Source organism: Danio aesculapii, chromosome 18 (genome assembly GCF_903798145.1).
Source record: "Danio aesculapii chromosome 18, fDanAes4.1, whole genome shotgun sequence".
In the NCBI taxonomy this organism is placed as follows: Eukaryota; Metazoa; Chordata; class Actinopteri; order Cypriniformes; family Danionidae; genus Danio; species Danio aesculapii.
In genome coordinates this window covers 46,138,971-46,163,874 of record NC_079452.1, presented here as the reverse complement: position 1 = coordinate 46,163,874, position 24,904 = coordinate 46,138,971, and the positions used below count along the sequence as shown (strand labels likewise).

At 35.5% G+C, this 24,904-nt stretch overlaps 2 protein-coding genes across 4 annotated transcripts in view; one reads left to right on the top strand and one right to left on the bottom strand.

Annotated features, from left to right (window-relative positions):
- The window catches only part of lctlb (lactase-like b), a 15,039-nt gene extending 3,177 nt beyond the window's left edge, over positions 1-11,862 (top strand). The window contains exons 5-13 of one of the 3 annotated variants that reach the window (XM_056478222.1): positions 2,511-2,639; positions 2,730-2,825; positions 2,915-2,969; positions 4,289-4,450; positions 4,524-4,798; positions 6,535-6,661; positions 7,000-7,199; positions 7,821-7,884; positions 11,747-11,862. In XM_056478222.1, coding sequence (XP_056334197.1) covers positions 2,511-2,639; positions 2,730-2,825; positions 2,915-2,969; positions 4,289-4,450; positions 4,524-4,798; positions 6,535-6,661; positions 7,000-7,199; positions 7,821-7,884; positions 11,747-11,862 — 1,224 coding nt within the window. Of the gene's footprint in view, positions 1-2,510; positions 2,640-2,729; positions 2,826-2,914; positions 2,970-4,288; positions 4,451-4,523; positions 4,799-6,534; positions 6,662-6,999; positions 7,200-7,820; positions 7,885-11,746 lie in introns of those variants that run through there. The other 2 variants (XM_056478223.1, XM_056478226.1) reach the window with 2 other exon arrangements.
- zwilch (zwilch kinetochore protein) lies at positions 7,478-24,904 on the bottom strand. The gene is made up of 19 exons (XM_056478221.1): positions 24,782-24,904; positions 24,631-24,670; positions 24,460-24,552; positions 23,978-24,096; positions 23,670-23,860; positions 21,907-21,986; positions 21,666-21,821; positions 21,502-21,573; positions 19,608-19,701; positions 19,036-19,088; positions 18,726-18,822; positions 16,707-16,786; positions 16,470-16,626; positions 14,455-14,483; positions 13,775-13,911; positions 13,459-13,554; positions 13,243-13,358; positions 13,024-13,120; positions 7,478-7,761 (listed from the first exon to the last, which is right to left on the bottom strand). The coding sequence occupies exons 1-18, from the start codon at positions 24,829-24,831 to the stop codon at positions 13,029-13,031; spliced, it is 1,752 nt and encodes a 583-aa protein (XP_056334196.1). The 5' UTR covers positions 24,832-24,904; the 3' UTR covers positions 7,478-7,761; positions 13,024-13,028.

The following is a 24,904-nucleotide window of genomic DNA, read 5'->3' as shown; positions in this document are numbered from 1 at the left end:
TGCCCTCATTGACTGATATGTTTTGTACAAAAACTATGCTCAAATGTAATGTGCTCACCAAAGTTTGCAACCGCACGAAGGCTGCGCCAGACCATACCCGTGCATTCGATGTATAAAGTAGCCTTAACAGAGTGGGATCTCTCTGTTTTTGACCCCCCGAGTAACTGGAAAAATTGACCTAGAAAAAATTTGATCGATTATAGGTTCTGAATGTCGATTTTTGATTACTTTTCAATGAATTTCCCAGCCACTACTCATATTATTCATAGCTAATGAATTAGTCCTATACTTAATGGAATAGTGATAAAATGGCTTGCCATTTTTTATTTATCTAAACAGTGTAGAAGTTTAAGTTGTTTGTTTTTTTTTGGGGGGGGGGGACATTCAGGCTTATGTAAAAGCACTTTTATTTTGAAAAAAACAGAAGAGGAAGTAACGAAAATATCAAGGAACAAAGCAGTTGTCATATGGGTCACAAAATCAAGTCACAATACATTTGAAGCACATTATCACAAATTGTTTACAACTACATATTTTTTTCAATCAAGTTTTAGGTTAAAAGTCAGTCTCTCCATACAGTGTATTTCTTTTACAATTCCTATCCATTAAGCCCCTGTTGGAGGATCAATCTGAAACCATTTTTTCGAGTTCTGGCTTTTCTGCTACTCACCAAAAGTATTTGAATTAATTATTTGTCAATAGTTGGAGCAGTTTCTGGTATTTTGCCAAGGTATAATTTAATAAATGAGTAGTTATGTAAAAGCTCTTTAAAGTGAAAGTACACAAAATGTTTTTAAATTGTCTCAATTATTTGCTCTCATAACAGCATTAAAGCGGAGCATAAAAGATGTTTTGAAGAATGCTAACACAATCTCACAGCATTTCGTAACTTTTTGATTTAGTGGCTAATTCGTCTGAATTTGTACAATCTCATTCATACAATTTAGTACGATTTGCTTATCCCCCAATGACGATTGGGTTTAGGGGTGGAGTTAGGCGCCATGCTTCCTTTTTAAAATGGTACATTTTTATATAACTGAACTCGTATAAATTAGCCACTAAACTGACAATATATAAAATAGTTACAGTATATAGTATATACAGCATATATAACTTATTCTGAATTTTGCTTAAGAATCAATAAGGGCTTGGCGATTTGACATAAAATCTAAATCTCGATTAATTGTACATTTTACCTCGATTATGATTAATGAAGGATTATTTTATATATTTATGAAAAAAAATTGCCTCATTGACTGATATGTTTTGTACAAAAACTATGCTCAAATGTAATGTGCTCACCAAAGTTACCAAGACCATACCCGTGCATTCGATGTATAAAGTAGCCTTAACAGAGTGGGGTCACTCTGATTTTGACCCCCAGAGTAACTGGAAAAATTGACCTGGAAAAATTTGATCGATTATAGGTTCTGAATGTCGATTTTTGATTACTTTTCAATGAATTTCTCTGCCACTACTCATATTATTCATAGCTAATGAATAGTTACGTTTTCTCATGAGAATTCTTAAAACCAACAAACTTCGGGTCCCATTGACCTCCACTGCATCAATAGATACGAAACTACCTATTTACCAGCGTTCTTAAAAGATCTTTCAAGAGATCACACTTAGCTGATTATTGATTATAAAGCGTGTTTGGCATGCTGTCCCGGTAGAGAGCTCTGAGCTCATCCTCGAGAGGGGAGTTTGAGCCCAGGTAGATCTCAAGAATCCCCTGCTGTTTATGGCTAATGATAAATTAGGGATTGCTATAGAGATATACTGCTGGATAAGAGCTCATATGGTGCCAATTTTGGTTTAGTCAATTCACTTATGTCGCATGTCTTTGGACTGTGGGAGGAAACTGGGGAACCTGGGGAAAACCCACATGAGTACAAGGAGAACATGTAAACTCCACACAGAAATGTCGACTGGCCTGTTTGCTGTGAGGCAACAGTGCTAACCACTGGGCCGCCTTGCTGCCCTATCTAGGTAAAGGGGGAGGAGTAGGGGTGCCCTTCAAGACGAAGATAACAGAGGTATGAAACTCTGGTTATTTATAATGACTACGGAATGGTCTGATTGTTAAATCATGCTAATGCGGGACCAGCCGTGGTCAATCATAAGCATGTGATCCTCTTGAAAGTAGTTTATAAATGAACTTCACTTGTTTGCGTTAAACTCATTATTTCATACAGGATTGTTACAGCATAAAGCAATTTTGGGTGAACTATTGCTTTAAGACAATGAATGGACTGTTAATCTTTCCCTCACAATAATAAAACTGCAATAAAAGTAAAGTCTGTTCATCAAATGAGTCCAATCAATTAATTTTACATTTATTTGACAGTCCTAACAATACCTTTCAGCAGCATCTCTCAAGAACTGACAAATAAAAGGAAGAAAACACATTCAGTGATTTTCATCTACCCATTGATTGCAGTAATAATGGATTAGTCTGCAACTTTTTCTGAAAAGTTTGATCATTTACCATCTGTACATTCGGACAGGTTCTGCAGGAGAAATATGGTGGATGGCAAAACATCAGCATGATTAATTACTTCAACGACTTTGCCAACCTTTGCTTTGAACGCTATGGGGACCGTGTGAAACACTGGATAACCTTTAATAACCCATGGGTATGCTCAATCCAGTCATCTCTAGTTAATAACAGCACATCTGAGAAATGTATAAAGGATATGCTCATTAATGTGCTCATTGTATGTCAGTCAGTGGCAGTGGAAGGATATGAAACTGGAGAACATGCTCCAGGACTGAAGCTCAGGGGAACCGGGGCCTACAGAGCAGCTCACCACATCATTAAGGTAACACATCACTCTCTTGACTTAAATTGTGTATCTCGGTGTTTCAGAATGGAGTTAAATACAACACAGTCTGTGCTGGTTAATTTCAGGCACATGCTAAGGTTTGGCACACTTACGATTCTCAGTGGCGAAGCAAACAAAAAGGTATGAGCTTACTAATATCAGTACTTTAATTATGGTAGCTTGAGAAAGCCAACATACTGTTATACTACATAAACCTACAGTATTATTCTTCTTCCATCTTCTTCTTTGACTATTTTAAGAACACACCTCCTCCTAGAATGTTCATACTACAACCACCAAACTAACTCTAAACCTTCAAACTATACTGAATTAAGTTGCTATATCTTTTCCAACTGATCCGACTTACGGTTTTCCCAAAACTGACCCGGAAAATTCAGAAAAGTTCCATTAACTTAACATTGGACCAACCTTAGTGACCTCATAACTTTGCGCCAGACTGTCATACAAACTTAAGGTTGGGCTCATTTAACTCAGACAACCAATCTGCTAATCACTGATCACCTTTTAACTTAAAGCCACTCCCTAGCAACCACTTACGGCACCCTAGCAACTGTCTCATAGACTTCCACTGTAAAAAAAAACTGCCATTGACTTTAGATTGGACATACTAACAATATACTAATCTATACTAGACAATGACCTTGAACACCTTAGCAACCACCCAGCAACACCATAGCAAACCACCTAGCAACACCTTAGCAACCACCTAGCAACCACTCAGAACACCTTAGCAACCACTCAGAACACCCGAGTAACTTACTAGCATCACCTTAGCAACCACCTAACAATGCCTTAGCAGCCATTCAGAACAACCTAGCAACTGAATAGCAACACCCTAGCAACCACCTAGCAACACCTTTGCAACCACTCAGAACACCCAAGCAGCTACCTATCAATCACCTAGTATTGCCTTAGCAACCACTCAGAACCACCAAGCAACTGCATTAAAACTCCCTAGCCACGCCTTAGCAACTTCTCAGAACTCCCTAGCAACTGCGTAACAATAACTTGCAACCGCCTAGCAACACCTTAGCAACCACCTAGAACACCCTAGAAACCGCCTAGCAACTACTCAGAACACCTTAGCAACCGCCTAGCAGCACCTTAACAATCAGTCAAAACACCCTAGCAACACCTTAGCAAGCACTCAGAAAACCCTAGCAACGCCCTAGCAACCATCCAGAAACAACTTTCAACCGCCTAGCGAGAAACATGCCAATCCGCACTAGAAACATGCTAACACATATGTAGCTATCTATCTATGCTAACGGTTTCAAACTTCTTCAAAACTACTTCAATTATTTAAACTTTAAAACTGCTTCAAACTTTCACACGAGGCTTTCTCAAGACATCATCAAGTTTGTCTACGAACTTGACTATTCTAGATAAAAATGACCCCTTATTTCTTTACATTCTGCCTGTTCTTTTGTCCCCACAAGGTATGGTGGGTATTTCACTGTCTGGGGATTGGGGAGAACCAGTGGACATCACTAACCAGAAGGACATTGAGGCTGCTGAGAGATATGTCCAGTTTTACATTGGCTGGTTTGCTACACCCATCTTCCATGGAGATTATCCTCAAGTGATGAAGGATTTCATTGGTAATAGTGCTAAATCAGTTGAATATGTGAGGTAAATAATTGAGAACATTAATGATTATTTTTTACATGCCAGGTAGGAAAAGTGCACTGCAGGGCTTGGGAACGTCTCGTCTTCCCACTTTTTCTTCTCAAGAGAAGAGTTACATCAAAGGCACCAGTGACTTCCTAGGCGTGGGGCACTTCACAACACGCTACATCACCCAAAAGAGCTACCCTTCCAACCGTGGAACCACCTACTTCTCAGATCGGGATGTAGCAGAGCTGGTTGATCCACGTTGGCCTGATCCTGGTTCGGAATGGCTCTATTCGGTTCCATGGGGATTTCGGCGGCTACTCAACTTTATGAAGGTGCAAAAAGGGTACCATATACTGTATTTTACATTTTTTTCTGCTGACATTTAGCTGACACACTTTGGCTGCGGTACACTTACTAGCATCTGACTTCACAGATAATTTGTTTCTGGGTTGTAACACACTTGTAGTTCTCTTGATTCCTTTAGTCCTGACCAAAATACAAAATAATGCATTTATTAATGGTTGAGGCATCAAAACCTTTAAACGTTTTTTGTTTTAAATGAGTGGTATGCATGTAACAAAATGGCAAGTTATGTGATATCAGTAAACAGAGCTTTGTCATGTCAACAATGTTCTGAAGTAACCCCTTTTGCCTTCAGAACTGCTTTAATCCTTCATGGCATAGATTCAACAAGGTACTAGAAATATTCCTCAGATATTTTGGTCCATATTGACATGATAGGATGACGCAGTTGCTGCAGATTTATCCGCTGCACATCCATGATGCGAATTTCCCTTTCCACAACATCCCAAAGGTGCTCTATTGGATTGAGCTCTGGTTATTGTGGAGGCCATTTGAGTACAGTGAACTCATTGTCATGTTCAAGAAACCAGTCTGAGATGATTCAAGCTTTATGACATGGCGTGTTATCCTGCTACAAGTAGCTATCAGAAGATGGGCACACTGTGGTCATAAAGGGATGGACATGGTCAGCAACAATACTCAGGTAGGCTGTGGCATTGACACAATGCTAAATTGGTACTAATGGGCCCAAAGTGTGCCAAGAAAATATCCCCCACATCAATACACCACCAGCACCAGCCTGAACCATTGATAGAAGGCAGGATGGATCCATGCTTTCATGTTGTTGATGCCAAATTCTGACCCTTCCATCCAAATGTTGCAGCAAAAATCGACACTTACAGACCAGGCAACGTTTTTCCAAACGTTACTCAATCCGCTTCTGTTGTCCATTTTTGGTGACCCTGAGCAAACTGTAGCCTCAGTTTCCTGTTTCTGTGGCACCCAGTGTGGTCTTCTGCTGCTGTAGCCCATCTGCCTCAAGGTTCGTCGTGTGTTCAGAGATGCTCTTCTGTATACCTTGGTTGTAACGAGTGGTCATTTGAGTTGCTGTTGCCCTTCTATCAGCTGGAACCAGTCTGGCCAATCTCCTCTTACCTCTGGCATCAACATGGCATTTGTGCCCACAGAACTGGATATTTTCGTTTTTTCTGACCCTACTCTAAAAACCCTAGAGATGGTTGCACATGAAAATCCGGTTGGTGAGCCGGTGAGTGTATGTATGTACTCTTTTAACGTTTGTAATCTATGTTTTTTGTCTTGTTAGTTCTCATTTGCTCCTCAGTCCATTGTTTTCAGTGTATTTAAGCTCTTCTGTTTCATTCTGTTTGTACATATTACATTTCTGGGTTCTGTTTTGCCTTTACAATAAAACATCTCACTATTGCCTAGCTTTGGACCAACCGTAACAGCTGGGTTTAATACGCTGACTGCATATGTGCACGTATGATGGTATTTTTATCTGATGGGAAAAAACTGGTATGATTGAGCATTTTTTTTTATTCAAGTTTTGTTAGTAGATCCCTCCAGAAATGTTCCATTATGCACTCATGAGATTGTGATCTTTTGTGGTAATTTGCAGTTTAGTAACTCTGTTCCTTTGTCTTCTGGGTTTTGGCATCATCCCTACAAAACTTTAAACTACTAGGAAAAAGTTTTTATGATCAGAGAAACAAATGTAATCAAGTCTTATTATCTTTTTTTTAAGACTCACTATGGGAACCCCATGATCTACATCACTGAAAATGGGGTTTCAGAGAAAATGATGTGCACAGAACTGTGTGACGACTGGAGGATAAAGTATTACAAGGATTACATCAATGAGATGCTGAAAGGTAACCCATTCATAAATTAATAAATGTCCTGAAAGATACTGTTCACACACACAAAAAACTTGTCATCATTTACCCTCCATTAAAGTTGTTCATAACCAGTACGAGTGACTTCTAAGCAACACAAGAATAGTTATAAGAATGTATTTGTTCAAATTATTTAGAAAATGATGGCTTAATATAATAATAGATATCAATAACATTCTGGTCTAAATAAAAAACACTTTTTTCAAACGATCATCTTCTTGTATTTTAAAGAAGAATGTCAGACAATTGAGTTTGGAAGACATGATGGTGAATAAACGATGATAGAGTTGCACAATTATGTTGTTATCTTGCAGCTATCAGGGATGGAGTGAATGTGAAGGGCTACACCGCCTGGTCTCTGCTAGACAAGTTTGAGTGGGATGAGGGTTATTCGGAGAGGTTTGGATTGTACTATGTGGACTTCAGGAACCAAAACAAGCCTCGCTACCCCAAGGCCTCTGTTCAGTTCTACAAACGCATCATTCAGTCTAATGGATTCCCCGGTCAGAGAGAGGTATGCGTGTATAGTTGATCTGTCCCTAAAAACTCCAGCTAATTCATAAGCACCAACTACAAAACTTTGTAAGCAACCAATATATTTTTAAAAAATGTATGATTAACATTTTAAATAAACTGTCTCTGCTCCAGATTCTTTGACAGTAATCTTGCAGTTGCATTTTGGATTAGAGCATCTGTTTTGCAATCAAAACGTGCTATGTAAAGTCAATGAATTGTTTGCAGAGGACTTCCAATTAAATAGCTATTCAGTCTGAATACATCAAAATTCTCATTTGGTTATCTACCAACAAAAATGTCTTGGAGAACCCCCAGGATTAGCATGTAATTACCATATAAATGGTGTTTCTTAATTATTTTTGTTATATTGGGCAAACTGCAAATCATTTCCTGAACAAATCAGGTGTTGGAAATGTTTATTGTCAGACAATATGATTCTTTTATAAATGTATGAGACATAGCGCAATTAACAGAATTAAACAAGCAAGTTAAATAGCACAGAAAATGACTAATTCTGGAATAGAATCTTGTAAGGAGTGTTCATCTGTGAAAGTCTCCATCTGTAAAAGAAGAATTCGATTATATGAGACTATGACCTCTGAATCTCCATCATTGGCAGGTTGAGACCTGGAAGAGGAAAGCTACAGAGACTTGTTCCACCAGCAATCAGCTCCTGGCTGCAGGTCAGTGGATCACTGATTTTAACTTAGTTGAAGAACTGGGGCAAACAAGGAAAAATTCCATTTGTGGATCGCAGACTAAAAGAAATAATCACGCAGCCTTTAATCAAGAACAAATTCGATGGGAACAAATTCCCCTTGAACAGTACGTGAGAACATTCCTTCATCTGGATCTCCACTGTTTTATTATGCTAACCTCATTTGTGGTTTGACTAGGTTTCTACTTAGCCATTAGTGTCCATAGGGAACGGATTGACAAAGACTTTTGTTGAGGTCTGCAACAGAGATTGAGCCCAAACCTCTAACAGGATTTTTCTTTGTTTGCCCCTCCAGCTAAAAGAAAATCCAAGGATAATAAAGATCATGCCAAAGGTTCGGCCAGTGCATGATGAAGTTTAGACCCTAGCGAACATACAGAAGTAACTTGCTCTTTTCTTTCTGCTTGGCAATCTTCCGACAATGTGTGGTGCAGTCAGATAAAAACAGCATTAAGCAATTCCAGTACTGGCCAACTCTGATTCTGACAAGCTGACATATGCCACGGGCGTCAGTGAATGATGTTAAAATGGCTCTGTAGTACATATATTTTAATTAAATGCGACCATAAAGAAATGTCCAGATCAGCAGCTCGAGAACCTATGGACAAAGTGGCAGTACACTGAGAAATCTTATTAAATGCTCTAGGTACTGTGCTTTCCAAACTTATTTCCTATTTATTTTACTTAAAAAAGTATCAAGTCCTGGTCTCACCGGGAACAATAGCTATTTTCCATCCAAAGATGCTAATTAAATTTATGCACAAAACTGGAATACTGCATAAAAGACTTGTGAATAATGCAGCTTGTCCATTCAATGAGTCAAAGACAACACAAAATGGTCACTACCTGATAAACTGCCACCTAATAGTAAAAAGAAAAAAGAAGATTTGCTGCAGTAGAAGTCTTTTCCTTATTTAATAAATTACTTGTGCTGACATGCAGTTGGAGGTAATAATAATGATGAGGCATTTTAGAATGACCAAAACAACATTTCAGATGTTTTACAATGTTACTATTTTTAACACCACATAATCTCTTATAACAAAAATCACCCGTTTTGTTTTTACACACACACACACACACACACACACACACACACACACACACACACGCACACACAGACATTTATAGTTAGTGTTTCCATTGTACTTTATGCACATTTTTACTATTTGAATAAAAAGTTTATCATTTTCAAAATTTATGCACATCTTGGCATTTCCATCAAGCATTTTTTATGTGATAATCAAAAATGCACATAAAAATATATATAACACTTAAAGTGGACCAAAACCTTTCATCAAGATTGTCCTAAAAATGAACAAAACCATTATTGTTTTAAGAATTTTTTTTTTAAGAAAAAGCTTTTTTGATCCATCCATAGATATAATGGTCACCACATGAAGTGGATGTATGGATTTATACAAGTGTAATTATCAAATTTGAGAGTTTAGAGAATTGATTTTACATCATTTGCAGATTTTCATGAGAGAGTGTGGGGCTAAAAAGTTTAGCTTGTTTCTGTTTTGTTTTAAGATTTTTTTTTTTGAATCATAGTTTATGATTTTTTTTTCTAAATTAGTTAGAAAAATTGAACTAAATAATTTAAAATAATGTGGACAAATGATTTTCTCTATGGATAAAATTAGGGGTGTAGCGGATTACTGTTGATCCATGATTCGTACGGATCACAACCCATGGTTCGGAAAACACGTGACCCGCGGATTAAGTAATTTTTTTTTTACTTGTAAATTAATCCTAAATTTGTAACAATCTAAGAGAGATCATCTCTCGCTTCATTCATATCAAATGTATGAAAGCATTTAGGCTTTGCTGTAAAATATAATGATGACAGAAGAAGTTTCGGTAGGTTATTCAGGATGTGGTGTTTCTTAGGTTATTAAAAGAGTTTTCTGCCACTACTTGTTTATCCTGCATTAATTATTTCAGTGTAAGCTGCACGATTAATCATTAAAAGATCAGGATCTCAACACCCACGCAACAAATCATAAATGATGGTGATTTAGATATGCTCATTAATCCTTCGAATCACTGCATTCAAATCTGTATTTTTAAAAATGCAAAAAATCAAGAATGAGATTCAGCTTTTAGTCTTTTGCGTGAGCTATGAAGTTACAAACAGTCAAATAGCAGAGTACTGAGATAACAGTTTATAATTTAGGTAAAACCACTGATGTTTGTGATGTTTATCAACCCTCCCATTTTCCCTGGATTCTCCCATATGTTACAATTCTATCCCACTATCATCCCATAAAGGTATTTTCCTGTATTTCTCCCGTATTTTAATCTTTCCATGAAGGGTGGCAATAAACATTAAAGAGCCGATCCTCCCTATGTGCAACCCATACCGCCGAACCACCAGGGGACGCCCCTTGTATCTTAAATGTGAATCTGTTCCGTGCTTTCATTTTATTTAGGCATGAAAACACTTTAAAATAAATATAAAAATGGCAGGATTCCCTTCCTCTCCATTCTAGATGCCATTGCCCTTTCTATACAATACTCAAAACAGTCAGTTGCTGTAGCAGTGCGATTGTAAGATGCGCTCCATATTGATAAATAGACGTTGTTTCCCAAATGGATTCTGTACATGCATCGCTTATTTTCACATCCCAATGTTGACAAGTATGGTTTATGGTAAAGATTAAAATCACCGACATATGCATTTAGCCTGACGCTCAAAAACAGAAGTCGAAGGCAGCAATTACATTATTTAACCAATAGGTGGCGAAAACCGGCCATCGAAAATATGCCACTGAATAAATATTCAAAAATGTAGCAATGAAACATGAAGAATTATACGTTTAGCATTATCAGCAACAGTAGTAGTAACACACTACTGAATATTTTATTTACAATTTTTTTTCATTCAGCTGATTATTTCTTCATTTTATTTTTAATAAAATCACAGGTTCTAAGTTCTGTTTGTAAGTTCAGGTCCAAAAGTTTCTCGCAGTACTGTTTTTGTAATAAATGGAAAGCAAATTACATTGGTCTCCTCTTCATTTTGGCAAATCCGAAAAATGGTCCAATCAGTGACTAAAAAATATAATGTGATCTGAACCATGTGATCTGTTACACCACTACAATCACTACACTCTCTATTATAATTATTATAATAAGTTAGCTTTTTTACGTAAATGTAAATTTACATCAGAAGGAAAAGTTGCAACAGACATCATTTTTTTAATACTGTAGACCAGAGATTAAGCCAACATAAACTTGAAGAACAGTCTGGTGCTTTTAATGAAATTGCTTTGCTTTCTATCATCCACAAATCAGCTGATCATCAAGATTTCAAAACCTTTTTAATCAAAACCTACAATGCCTCTAATTCTCTCATATAAAACTAAAACATATCCCATAAATCAAAAGAACAGCTTCATATAATATGTGTGCCATATAATCCTATTAAACAGCCAGTGAAGGTGTAAAACCTAAAGTGTGCAACACTAAAATGATGCTTGATGTGATTGGCATGCTGTCCTTCTGCTTATAACTGTGCTGCTTCACTGCAAGCTAACACAGCAGCCTGCAAAGGGTTAATGAGCCCTGATGCAATCCTAAGATTATTTCTTTCTCTTCATTAGAGGAACAGCGGAATACGGCTGCCAATATTCTAAAACTTATTCATGGTAAGCCATACCACCCACACACACACACACACACACACACACATACACAGACATGCACCAGCAAAAAAATAACTATATTAACCCTTTGAGTGCTCCGTAATGCAAAAGCAGTGTGAAAATTAGGCTACGCTTGTATGTTTGTGCTGACAAGTGTGTTTTGTGTATATGTTTCAGATCCTTTAACCAGCCACATGGAGATGGTGACCGAAGTGGTAGTTCCCACTGTTTGCACTCTCTGTATTCTGATCAGCGCTGTCTTTCTCATGTTCCTGCTCCGCAAACGCAACTAGCTAATTTTTTTAAATCCAAAAATTATTTGGCCCCTTTTTTGCTCATTAATATTGTATGCAATCAAGGATGATGACGATAAGGATACTAATGATAAAACTAACATATGGCCGGCCTTGAAATTCATTCATTTTTATGAGGAAGTTAATGAGTTAATGTGCTATGCTAGTTGCCCTTAAGGGACAGTTCACCTAAAATGAAAATTCTTATCATTTACTCACACTCAAGTAGTTCTAAACTTTTATGATTTCTTTTCTTCTGCTAAACACAAAACAAGATATTCTGAAGAATGTTGGAAGACAGCAGCCATCGAAATCCACAGTGTCAATGACAGTTTTTTCCGTCATTCTTCAAAACGTCTTCCTTTGTGTTCAGCAGAAGAATCAAACTCAAACTGCTTTGGTATAAGTGAAGGATGAGTAAATGATTCATTCAGGCGTCGCCGCAGAGGAATGAACCGACGACTTATCCAGCAAGTTTTACACAGCAAATGCCCATCCAGCTGTAACCCAGAACTGGGAAACATCCATACACACACATACACTAGGGCCAATTTAGTTTATTCAATTCGGACTGTGGGGGAAACGGGAGCACCAAGAGGAAACCCATGCGAACAAGGGGAGAACATGGAATGAGTAAATGATGACAGAATTAAAATGTTTGGGTGAACTATACCTTTAAACCCTCCTAAAACCTTAAATATCTGCAAACTGAAGTGGTTGTATATATAGACTTCCATTTAAAGTTGAACTTAATTTTCAGTTGTGTGTTTAAGACTTTTTTTCTGTTTATTAAAGAATCTATTTAAAAAAATATATAGCATTGATAAAAATATGAAGTGTTTATTAAACAAGAAATCACCATAGATCAAGCGATACTGAAGACTAGAGTTCAACTTTGCCATCAAATCAATAAATGACATTTTAGAACCTATCCAAACAGAAAATTATTGTAAATGATATTATTATTTCACAATTACTGCTTTACTGTACTTAAAAATAAGTGAAGCCATTATGAATATGAAACTTCCATTTCAAAATGAAAAGAAATGACCCCAAATGTATAGATCTGCCCAACAAATTTAAACCACTGCTTCAAAATCAAATAAACTAATGATTATATGCTCATTTTTATACTTTGGTTTTTACAATATGGACTCTTACCTTTGTTAAATAAAGTTGATGAGACTACAGCTCACCATGGTCCTGTAGTAAAACATCTTCTCACTATCTCCATTTACAGACTCATTCAAGGATACATCTGTGTGTGCATAACCAGAAAATAAAAGTTGAAGTGTCAGATTTCTTTTAGGGTTTAACCAACTCAATATAAAACATGACAAAAACAACAACAACAACAACAACAACAAAAAACAGCTTCACCTAAGTCCAAATGAATGTGGTCTACTAGGGGTTTGTCACTAAGGTACAACGATGTCTTGACTTCCTTTGACCCCTGTCCACTGGAGACCTCCACGGCCCAAGAAAACGGCTGTTCTCTGAGGGAATAACAGAAAACAATACCCATTCATATCAACAGCATGACACCGTTCAGCACATACTACATGAAAATGCCATGCAGAAAGAATAAGTACTCACTTCTCATAAAAGTAGCTAATGAGCGCAGGTTTAATTTGTAACTGGAAGACGTGGTCCTCATCATAGTTGGATGTTTTATAGTACTGCAAACAGGACCTGACGTCAAATATCATGGTTAGAACAAGATATAACTACATTTTAATCTCTTTCAAAGTACCATCCCTAGTGCAATCAAGGAATCTGCAGTGCTCAAATAGAATAGTGCACCTTGATATATCATAAATCACAATTTCCTGTGGAACAATTGGTATGATTTATTATCCCTTAAATCACTGTTTGATTAATATAAGACTCTCGGAGAAGACGAGAAACTCACTGAGTGAAAAGGAAAAGGCGCTCGTGAGGAAGACTGAGGAAAGTGCTGCAGGTGCCCAGGATCTCCAGCAGGTGGTGCAGTTTCCTCACTCTTACCACCTGCTCCTGCAGATCCACCTCAGTGTCTAAGTAGTAACTCTGAAAGTTTAGATAAAACATGTATCTTATAGTTGTTGCTTTTTTAAACAACTTTCCAACACGTTTAAACAAAATCTGAAAACTGCAAAGTATAGGCAAAGTATAACCTATAGAAAAAGTGTTGATTTACAATTGAATTAAATATCTTGATCTATATTAATATCAAGACTTTTAAAGTATCTTAAACTTAAAATTAGTTTTACAAGTTTGAGGTCATGACAGTCACATGACAGTCACACACCATGCCAGATGTAGATGATAACAGAATCTTTATAATTACTGATATACAGCTCAAAGAATACAAACAAGAAACTATGAATACAGTGATCTAAAATATGTATATTACAAATGCTTTGAGTTTTTATATAATATTTGGATATTTTGATTGACTCCTGAGATAATTTTGGGCTAGTTTTGGTGGGTTTTTGGGTTAGTTTTATTGCAAAATCCTGACAACTGTGCAATACGGTTTCATGACAACATTTCATGTTAATGTTCATATATATATAAAAAACAAAAACAAATTAAAATTAAAAATCATACCAAATAGTTGAGAGTTGTAAGTTCCTTCCCTGAAAAAAAGAATAAAGACATAATCAATTCATAAACACAAACATAAATCAAAACTTAAACACCAGCCCAAGGTCATAGCCATAGAATGAAATAGCAGTAAACAAAGGTTAAAAACAGAGCAAAAACGTACTTTTGTGGTGGGAAAAATTACCCAGTCCTTTATGACAAATCTTTATATACAGTCAGGTCCATAAATATTGGCACACAGACACAATTCTAACATTTTTGGCTCTATACACCAATACAATGGATTTAAAATGAAACAAACAAGATGGATGTGCGTTAACTGCAGACTGTCAGCTTTAGTTTGAGGGAATTTTTGTCCAAATCAGCTGAAAGCTGTAGGAATTATAACAGTTTGCATATGTGTCTCCCACTTGTTAAGGGACCAAAGGTATTGGGACATTTGGCTTCTTAGGTGTTCCATAGCCAGGTGTGTTATTCCCTCATGATCCCAATTACAATGAGCAGATAAAATGTCCAGTGTTCATTTCAAGTGTGCTATTTGCATTTGGAATCTGTTGCCATTAACTCTCAAGATGACATCCAAAGAGCTGTCACTATCAGTCAAGTAAGCGATCATTAGGCTGAAAAAACAAAATAAACCCACCAGAGAGATAGCAAAAACATTAGGTGTGGCCAAAACAACTGTTTGGAACATTCTTAAAAAAAGGAATGCACCACCAGTGAGCTCATCAACACCAAAAGACCCAGAAGACCATGGCAACAATTATAATGGACAAAGAATTCTTTCCCTGGTGAAGAAAACACCCTTCACGGCAGTTGGCCAGTTCAAAAACACTCTTCAGGAGGTAGGTGTATGTGTGTCAAAGTCAACATTCAAGAGACTACACCAGAGTGAATACAGAGGGTTTACCACAAGATGTAAACCATTGGAGAGCCTTAAAAGCAGGAAGGCCAGACTTGAGTTCTAAAACAAGCCATCACAGTTCTGGAACAACATCCTTTGGACAGATGAGACCAAGATCAAATTGTATGAGAGTGATGGGAAGAGAAATGTATGGCGAAATAAAAGGAACTGTTCATGATCCTTTGCAGTGAAGCATGGTGGTGGAAATGGTTCTCTTGTATTTATTGTTGATGTGACTGCTGACAAAAGCAGCAGGATGAATTTTGAAGTGTTTCGGGCAATATTATCTGCTCATATTCAGCTAAATGCTTCAGAACTGATTGGATAGCGCTTCATGGTGCAGATGAACAATGACCCAAAGCATACTGCAAAAGCAACCAAAGAGTTTTTGAAGGGAAAGAAGTGGAATGTTATGCAATGGCCAAGTCAATCACCTGTCCTGAATCCGACCGAGCATGAATTTCACTTGCTGAAGACAAAACTGAAGAGAAAATGCCCCAAGAACAAGCAGGAACTGAAGACAGTTGCTGTAGAGGCCTGGCAGAGAAATGAAAACCTGCGTCTGGTGATGTCTGTGCATTCCAGACTTCAGGCTGTAATTGACTGCAAAGGATTTGCAACCAGGTATTAAAAAGTGAAAGCTTGATTTATGATTATTATTTTGTGCCATTATTTTGCAAACTGTTGTAACTCCTACACCGTTCGCCTGATTTGGATGTAAATACCCTCAAATTAAAGCTGACAGTCTGCAGTTAAGTCATTTCATTTCGAATCCATTGTGTTGGTGTATAGAGTCAAAACTGTTAGAATTGTGTAGATGTCTCAATATTTATGGACCTGACTGTTTATACCGGGATTCATACTGTATCCACAATTTGCTGTTGAATCCTGGTCTTTTGCAGATATTTCACAAAATGAAAAAGCATCACAGGACCCATAAATTGGATCCAGATTCCAATCTGATACACCAAAAATTGGATTTGTACTGACAGCATGTAGACATGTCTGCAAGTAGTTATGAGCATCTCTTAACTAATAACTATATCAAAGTACGTCAAAAATCAGCTTATGAAGTGAACCATAAACCAAAAAAACAATCTGAAAGTTAATGTACCAACAAGGTAGTTGATGAAGTCTTTCCTGATCTTGTCCAGGCCCAGTTCTAGCAGCATTTTAGCAGGTGCAAGGCCAGTAAGTGGAACAGTGTCAATCTGCTGCTGGTACGACTGCAGGATCAACTTGCTGAGAGTGCTATTGTTGTCTTTATGAATCTGAGGGGGGGAAATACCCTCATTACACACCATTTTGAAATAATTATTCAGAATTAGAATTTTTAAATTAAGATATGCACCCATGGTTTGATTTTGCCAAGTTTCACTGCTTTGACAACAATTTTCATGCATTCTGTTATGTCTTGATATGAAGTCACACCTATGAGAAAACAAAACATTCACAGTTAGAAAAAAATAGTTCAGGTGTATTTTAGTTAGGGATGCACGATATATCGGCGGCCATATCGTTATCGGCTGATAAATGCTATTTTTAAGATTATCGTTATCGTTCCGATGTCAAAATTAGGCCGAGATCTCTAAGCCGATAAATAACTGCCTACCTCGCGCTGGGCGGAACTTGTTCAGACTTGTCCAGTGCACTATAATGGAGCTTTCCTTGCATTGTTTATTCCTTCAAAGTCCATCCTTTGTGTGGTACTGCTGTGCGCTAATAACTCAGTAAGTAACCATATTCCTAATCATTGTAGATATGTTTGATTGTCATTATGTATTTTGGTTAAATTGCCTCTGAAAAAATATTACATGTGTAAACATAATAGCAGTGATGCACACGTGCTAAACAACTTGTTGGGTTGTTTGTAATCTAATTTGATTATTTGTTATTTGCTGCATGTCATGTGTTGTTAATGAAAGATTGTATTCAGTTTGATCAAAAATTAAGAATATTCATATTGATTGTAACGAGCGTGCGTGAGGGCTATCACCACACGCACAAACACACAAATATCTGATCTGACAGCCTTCACAGCAGCATGTGGGTGAGGTGTACCAGTCACTGAATCCAGCATAGGGGTTCTCAACTCACTGCCACAGTCTGCCTTTATATTATGCTCTGTGTTTGTCATAAAGTCATCTGTGCTCAACGCTCAGGCGTTGTATCAAAATGACTCCAAGGGCAAATCTGCCCATGCAGTTGAGTGAAACTCACAGCGGTTTATCTTAAACTTCATCGATAATTTTTCCCACATTTTTCTTCAAAAGAATCTAAAACGCCAAATAGGATAAATCTATGTCGCATTTTCTAAAGTAAAACGTACTATGTGTATGAGCTTTTTCGAACATTGCATATTTGTACATACATCACTGTAACATGTTTTATTCAAGAACATCTGAGCTGGTTTTAGTCCTTTAGCTCTTTCATTTTCATTTTATTTAAAATATATTTAACTTGCTTGTTAATTAAATCCAATTTTGTTATTTAACCTATTATTTTTATGCAACAGTCAAGTTGCATGTTAATTTGCTAAGAAAAGGAAATAATTTATTTTTTGCATGCTGATTTATGTGAAATCCTGAATATAGGTCTATATAATCACCTTGCAATTTTGAAATTATTGCTCTTTTGCATTGAGTATAGACTATTCAGTTCATAAGAGCAATTCAATCTTTTATGAAGTTTTTAAAGTAAAATCAGTTTTTCACTGTATAAAAATGTAACATTTTGAAATATTTATATTTATCTGCCTATATATATATATATATATATATCTAAATATATATATATATATATATATATATATATATATATATATATATATATATATATATATATATATATATATATATATATATATATATATATATAAATATATATAATATATATAAATATAAATAAATATATATATATATATAAATAAATATATATTTATATATATATATATATATATATATATAATATAATATAAATATATAAATATATATATATATATATATATATATATATATATATATATATCTATATCTATCTATCTATCTATCTCTCTCTATCTATCTATCTATCTATCTATCTATCTATCTATCTATCTATCTATCTATCTATCTATCTATCTATCTATCTATCTATCTATCTATCTATCTATCTATCTATCTATCTATCTATCTATCTATCTATCTATCTATCTATCTATCTATCTATCTATCTATCTATCTATATATATATATATATATATATATATATATATATATATATATATATCGGCTATCGGCCTCTAAATCTGAAGTTATCGTTATCAGCCAAAAAAAATACATATCGGTAATTTCAGTGATGACGTTAAAATGAATTTAAAAAAAACTCTTACTCTTTCTCATCTTCTCCCACAGTTGTTCAGTAAAGTCCAGGTCTCCTCTCTCAATTACCATTGAACTGAAGGCAGCATCTGGCTTAGCTTTCTGCTTCTGTTATAAAACATTAAGGGGGAAAAAAAATTCACCAATTGATGAATTCACTCACTAATGTTATTCTGAATTCAAAATACATGTTCTTTCTTCAGTGGATAACACAAAAGGATAATTTTATGTTGTGGACAAAAAATGTGGTGTATATACTTAAATTTAATGAAAGCGAATGAGAACTGGAGATGTCGATATTATATTTTACTACTAATTTACCTCAGAAGCTTTGGCAGAATGTCCTGGCACTCCATGCGCAAGGTTCTCAAGCTCTAAAATCAGGAAAAATTACTTCATAAAAATACATATCACCAAATATTCCTCAGTTTATATGGTATACTTTTAAGGTGAATTCACAGCAAGTATGAGAACCATGATGAGTACAGTAGTAGTAGTTTTTAAAAATCAAATAGCAGAACAGCTATTTGCATAACAGTTATTACAATAACGACCCAGAGGAACAATATCATTGAAATCTATCAAATCTAATGAGTAAAGTAAAAAATAATAACACAGACACCAGACTATAAAGAGCTTTAGAGTAACAACAAACAAAGCGGCACTTAATTAAATGGATTATAATACCGACAGACTAGAACATCCTGTTTATTTTGAGTAAGCTATCTGTATGTGAATAAAGATTATAAGCAAAAAATAAAAATAAAAAAAGAAAGAACTAAAAACTGACTGAAAGCAGCATTTATTTGCCGTTTCTCTTTGTAATGTAGATGTGCTTAGTAAACATACAATGCACAAAGCAGTCTCATGTAATCTCTAGAGCTGCTGTATACCCTCTATCAGTGCTCTAGTCAGGTCCACTGCAGACTGAGTCTCCACTGGTTCCAACCATTCGATTTCTCCTGTTCGCAAACCCCCTGCCAGAGCCTAGTTGAATGTTTTAAAACACAAACAATTTAATACTAGCAAAACAAAAGCAATTATATAAATAATGTGGGTTAAAACAAATCTAAAAAAGCATTCCAACATCAAAATCAGATGTATAAGTTTTCATCTATATGTTTGAGTCTTGAATCTTGTTTAATGTTTTTTCTCAGCAAAGTAAATAATATTTTTTTCATCAGGAGTTACAGGAGACGATTACTAAAATGTAATTCAGTGTTAAAAATTGTATTCATATTAAATGTAGCTTTGTCAGGCATATTTAAAATAGTTTTTGATGACATGTATTTAAAGGGATAGTTCAACCAAATATTCAGTGTATTGAATTAATGAATCCTCACCATTTGCATACAATCAAGTGGTTCTAAACCTTTATTAATTCCTTTCTTCTTTCAGATATTCTGATAAAAAAGCAGCCACTGACATCCATAGTATGGACACAAAATACAATGCAGGCAATGACTGTTTTCCAACATTCCAAATTATATTTTCCTTTGTGTTTAAAAGATGAAACTCAAACAGATTTGGAACAAGCGCAGTGCAAGTAAAGTACAGAACTTTCATTTTTGGATGAACTCCCTATTATAGATTACAGTGCAGCCCCAAAATACTAATTGATTACCATTTTAAACCTTTACACGATGCCACTGTACATGCTTTATATACATGTCAAAAAAGTACTTAATCATTTAAAATATAATGAAAATTTAGAATGATCCTTTATTTTTTTCAGTATTTTAATACATACTGGTCAGAATAAATATGTTTTACATAATAAACATAAATATGCTGAATGATATAATAATGTGTCATTGTCACCCATATTTAAATATTTTTTCACAAGCTATTTGAAACATTAAACACTTGCATATAATGTTTTTATTTATGTAAAATCACTGATGAATATGACCTTGTCTGTCACACAAAAACTTCTAAATAAAGTTCGCAAATAGTTGGGTCAAACTAAAAAAACTAGTTTGTCTTTCCGATCAAAAATAAAAAAAATTAAATATTCAAATCTAAATATTAGATAACAAACTTTATTAACTTAAGTTATTATTGTTATTGTGACTTTACTGCTGAAGTATTAAAATAATCATAATTAAACTAAAGTTAAACAGAAATATTAAAAAAAGAAATATGCTGAGTCCGAAGTTGCATACTTCCATACTCTATAGCAGGGGTGCCCAAACTCAGTCCTGAAGTCTGAAGTCCTGCAGTTCCACTCCCAATTAGACACACCTGAACCAGCTAATCAAGCTATTTCTAGGTATACTAGAAACTTCCAGGCAGGTGTGTTGAAGTAAGTTTGAGCTAAACTATGCTGGACACCGGCCCACTAGGACTGAGTTTGGTCACCCCTGCTCTATAAAAAGTAAAAAACAGTTTGCAAGCGTAGTATGTCCCAATTCACTAAATGCAAAAAGTACCCGAATTACCTACTACTTCCGGCGAGATTCTGAAGTGCACATCCAATGAATGCTAAGCTATCCCATGATTCCATGCGAGACAATTCATAAATCAAGTCCAGCGACGCAACTAACGCGGGTAGGTCATGTGATAATGAAAAATGGTGGATTGTAGTACGTCTGAGCTCCATTCATACTACTCACATTCCTACTGTAAAGAACATACTCTTCTAATGGTCGAGTAGTAAATTCAAATTCAAATGTTTCGGACGCAGCCTCAACGTAATTAGTGTTAACAGATATCATAATAGTACACAAATGAAAATAACACTTCAGTAATATCCTTTTAAATCCAAACAGTATAGTTTTCACTTACCAGGAGGAACTCCATCTCTCTGTAGGTCTGATACAATGGACTTCTTATGTCTCCAACTGCAACTTTGATATTCTGCAAACAGCAATAGTTAAATAAATAAGCAAGCAACCAATTTAATAAACCGATTAATTAATTTGACAAGTGTTAAAGGCAAATAACTGAACCAGAGTTGCTTTAGAAGACAATGGTGGACACTCCAACATTTTCTCCACATGATTCCATGTGAGGCTCGCAATTACACTGCTCTGGGACTCAAACATCAAGCTCTCCTCTGTTAAAGAGCAAAACAGGTTGTACTGTGCATAGCCTTTGGTTGATACCTGAAAAAGATATATATAATGCTCAATAAATACCACATACTGAAAAACTTAAAGGAGCTAAATGACAGAAAAGATCATGTCATACTGCAGAAGTATGGTGTCTGTTCTGATGCTCTTGCTTAAGCTCATCCAAAGTGGTGAACGCAGTTTCATCTCCTGTTGGACCTGCACGGCATCAGGAAATAAGGTGTTATTTCTCTTAACGAAGATGAATACATAACTGGTCTTGATCGTTATTTAACTATGCCTCTCACAATTGCGACTAAAATAAGTTTTTCATTTATAAAACTGTTTTTTTTTTTGCTTTTTCTGCAAATATTAAAAAAAATAAATAACATCAGCTAAATATAGCGAGTATCACATGGTTGCTTACATTTTGAGAAGATGATGGCTGCATCAAAACAATATGTTAGTAATGTATGTTGACAAAAATAGAACAAAAGTGTGTGGTACATATCTTCAAAATGTATAGTATTAATACATAATTATTCATTTATGTTGTGTATGGTCTTAGAATGAGTAAACATTTTGATGGCTATAATTGTGAGTGGTAGGACAATACAGTGCAGTTAGGTTTACATACTGTATACTAATTCCACAAAGTCTGCACTAAAATGTTGTAGTGACAAAGTTACAGTAAATATTAAATACTGCATTAAAATAAATAATTCTATTAAGTTTAGAGCAATTATAACGTTAAGGATGTGACATTTGCAGTAAAACTCAAAACATAAATTCACAGAGAATAAAAAATAACATTTCAAAAAATATTTTTTCACATTGTCATTATGGAGTATTGTGTGTAGAGTTTTGAGGTAATAAATGAATTTAATCCATTTTGGAATAAGGCTGCAACATAAAAAATGTGGAAAAACTGAAGCGCTATGAATATTTTCCGGATGCACTGTATATCGCAATGTGCGGATAATCAATTTTCACATCGCAGGATCTACAATGTTAGGTTGATATTTTCACTAAGAGCCACAGTTGCAAAGTATACCCATGATAGAAAACAAGTTAATCATTTGCCGTTGATTGTGTGAGGATTTCAGGAGTATAGAGACAATGTTTTTTATAGTTTGTATCAAAATGAAGGTTAAATGTGTAGAATTATTAATATGATGAAGACCGTTCAATGCTATTTTACATTTGATTATTCAATTTCTGAATACTATTAAAACTCCCAAGAATATTGTTAAAGCACTGTTTTTACTTGTATCTTTAATCTGTTGCATTTATGAATGATTGAAAATTATTTATAAAATATTATGCAAATGCTAAAATCTAAATGAATGAATTATTTACAGATAGAGCTATTAAAGTCATCTGGTAAAATGGTATTTATATTGCAATATATACTGCAGAAAAACAAAATATCGCCATGTCAGATTTTTCAAATATCGTGCAGCCCTAGACTTAAGAAAATCAAATAATATTGTTTGAAAATGTTGAAGGGGATGTTTTTAAGTATTTGTGCAGTTGTGTAAAATACAAGCATTCACAAACAACTTAGAAAGGGTGTTGCTAATTTGGTGAAAATTTAATTTCTTTCATGGCAAGGCTGACATCTGCATGGAATTGCTCGATACTGTTATTACAACAAAGTAACAAGAAAGTAACTATAATTGGTGTATTTTTATCTTTTAGTATTCCTATTAGTGTTGTATAGATATTTTTAATGTACAAGAGTATCCTCAAAACACAATTAAACTGTCTAATTTTCACACAATTATCATTAAGAATTCTGCCAAGGAGTTATCATTGATGCATGATTAGGATATTTTCATGTCTAGAAAAATGTCTGGATTTAAAAATGGTGAAGTTATGTATAAATCACAAAAGAGTTACCTTTACAGCAGACTGTATACAGTTTAACACCACTGGTTTTGTTCCCACTGTAGGTGGTTTCTACTCCAAGCCAGGCAGTAGCACATGGGTCCGACTTGTCACAACGGACCCAGAGAGAATGCAGCTTCTCTGGGGCTTTCAGTCTGGTCATGTTGGGGTTATGAGCCATGGTATACCATGACAACAGTTGCCTAGATAAAGACGGCAAGTTATCATTATTCATAAGCACAATGTTAATTTTATTTCAGTTATAAATGAAGTAAAGTAATGGACACTACAAAAAAGTGTTTGATGAAGCAGCCTTTCACCTTGCTTTCATGATGGAGAGAGGCTGTGGCCCCGGATCCTGCTCCACTTTAAAGAGTACGTCTTCAACATCACTGGTGTCTGCTGACGTATCGGTAGCTTCTGGTTCACACTTGATTTGCTTATTATGAAAAACAAATAAACATTTAGTCATTCATTAATTTTCCTTTGGCTTAGTCCCTTTGTTCATTAGGGTCGGCACAGCACAATGTACCGCCAACTTATCCAGCATATGTTTTACACAGCGGGTGCCTTTCCAGCTGCAACCCAGTACTTGGAAACATCCATACACTCTCACATTCACACACACTCATACACTACAGACAATTTAATTTACCCAATTCACCAATACCACATGCCTTTGGACTGTGGGGGAAACTGGAGCAACCGAGGCTCGAATCAGCGACCTTCTTACTGTGAGACGACAGTGCTAACCACTGAGCCTCTAAGCCATGTAAAATGTAAAAATTATTAGCTCACTTACTGCTTTCTCGCAAATGAAGATAGGCTGATTTTTTTCACTGATTATGTTGTGCAAAAGCTGTTCCTTCCTCACAAGCAGCACTGAAACGTCATCCTGAAATAAAAATTCAATGCATCAGTTAATACTTTTCAACACTCATCTATTTATTCGTTTACATCGTACATGTTTTACCATATACGTGCAGTTGTCTTTACTTTCATCTTGGCATAACCTAATACAGACAGAAATATGGTAAACAATGCATAATACTTTTGATGCGCGTAACAAAAGATGGCAGATCTGTCAACTAATATTCAAGTTCATTCAATGGACAAGTACTTACTTCAGAAATGTAACAAAAGCGTTGGCGTCCGAAACTATTTTGGATCCCATTGCCTTTCTTTGACAGAATTCTAGTAGCAAAATTGTACTAGACGACAGAAAACTTTGATTACAGCGCGGCAAA

Coding starts and splice junctions, on each gene's coding strand:
- zwilch (XM_056478221.1), bottom strand. CDS start 24,831: ATGGGATCCAAAATAGTTTCGGACGCCAACGCTTTTGTTACATTTCTG. Junction 24,553..24,630: donor AAGACAACTGCACGTATATG/GTAAAACATGTA, acceptor TTTTTATTTCAG/GATGACGTTTCAGTGCTGCT. Junction 16,787..18,725: donor GTGGGAGAAGATGAGAAAGA/GTAAGAGTTTTT, acceptor GTTTTCTCATAG/GTGTGACTTCATATCAAGAC.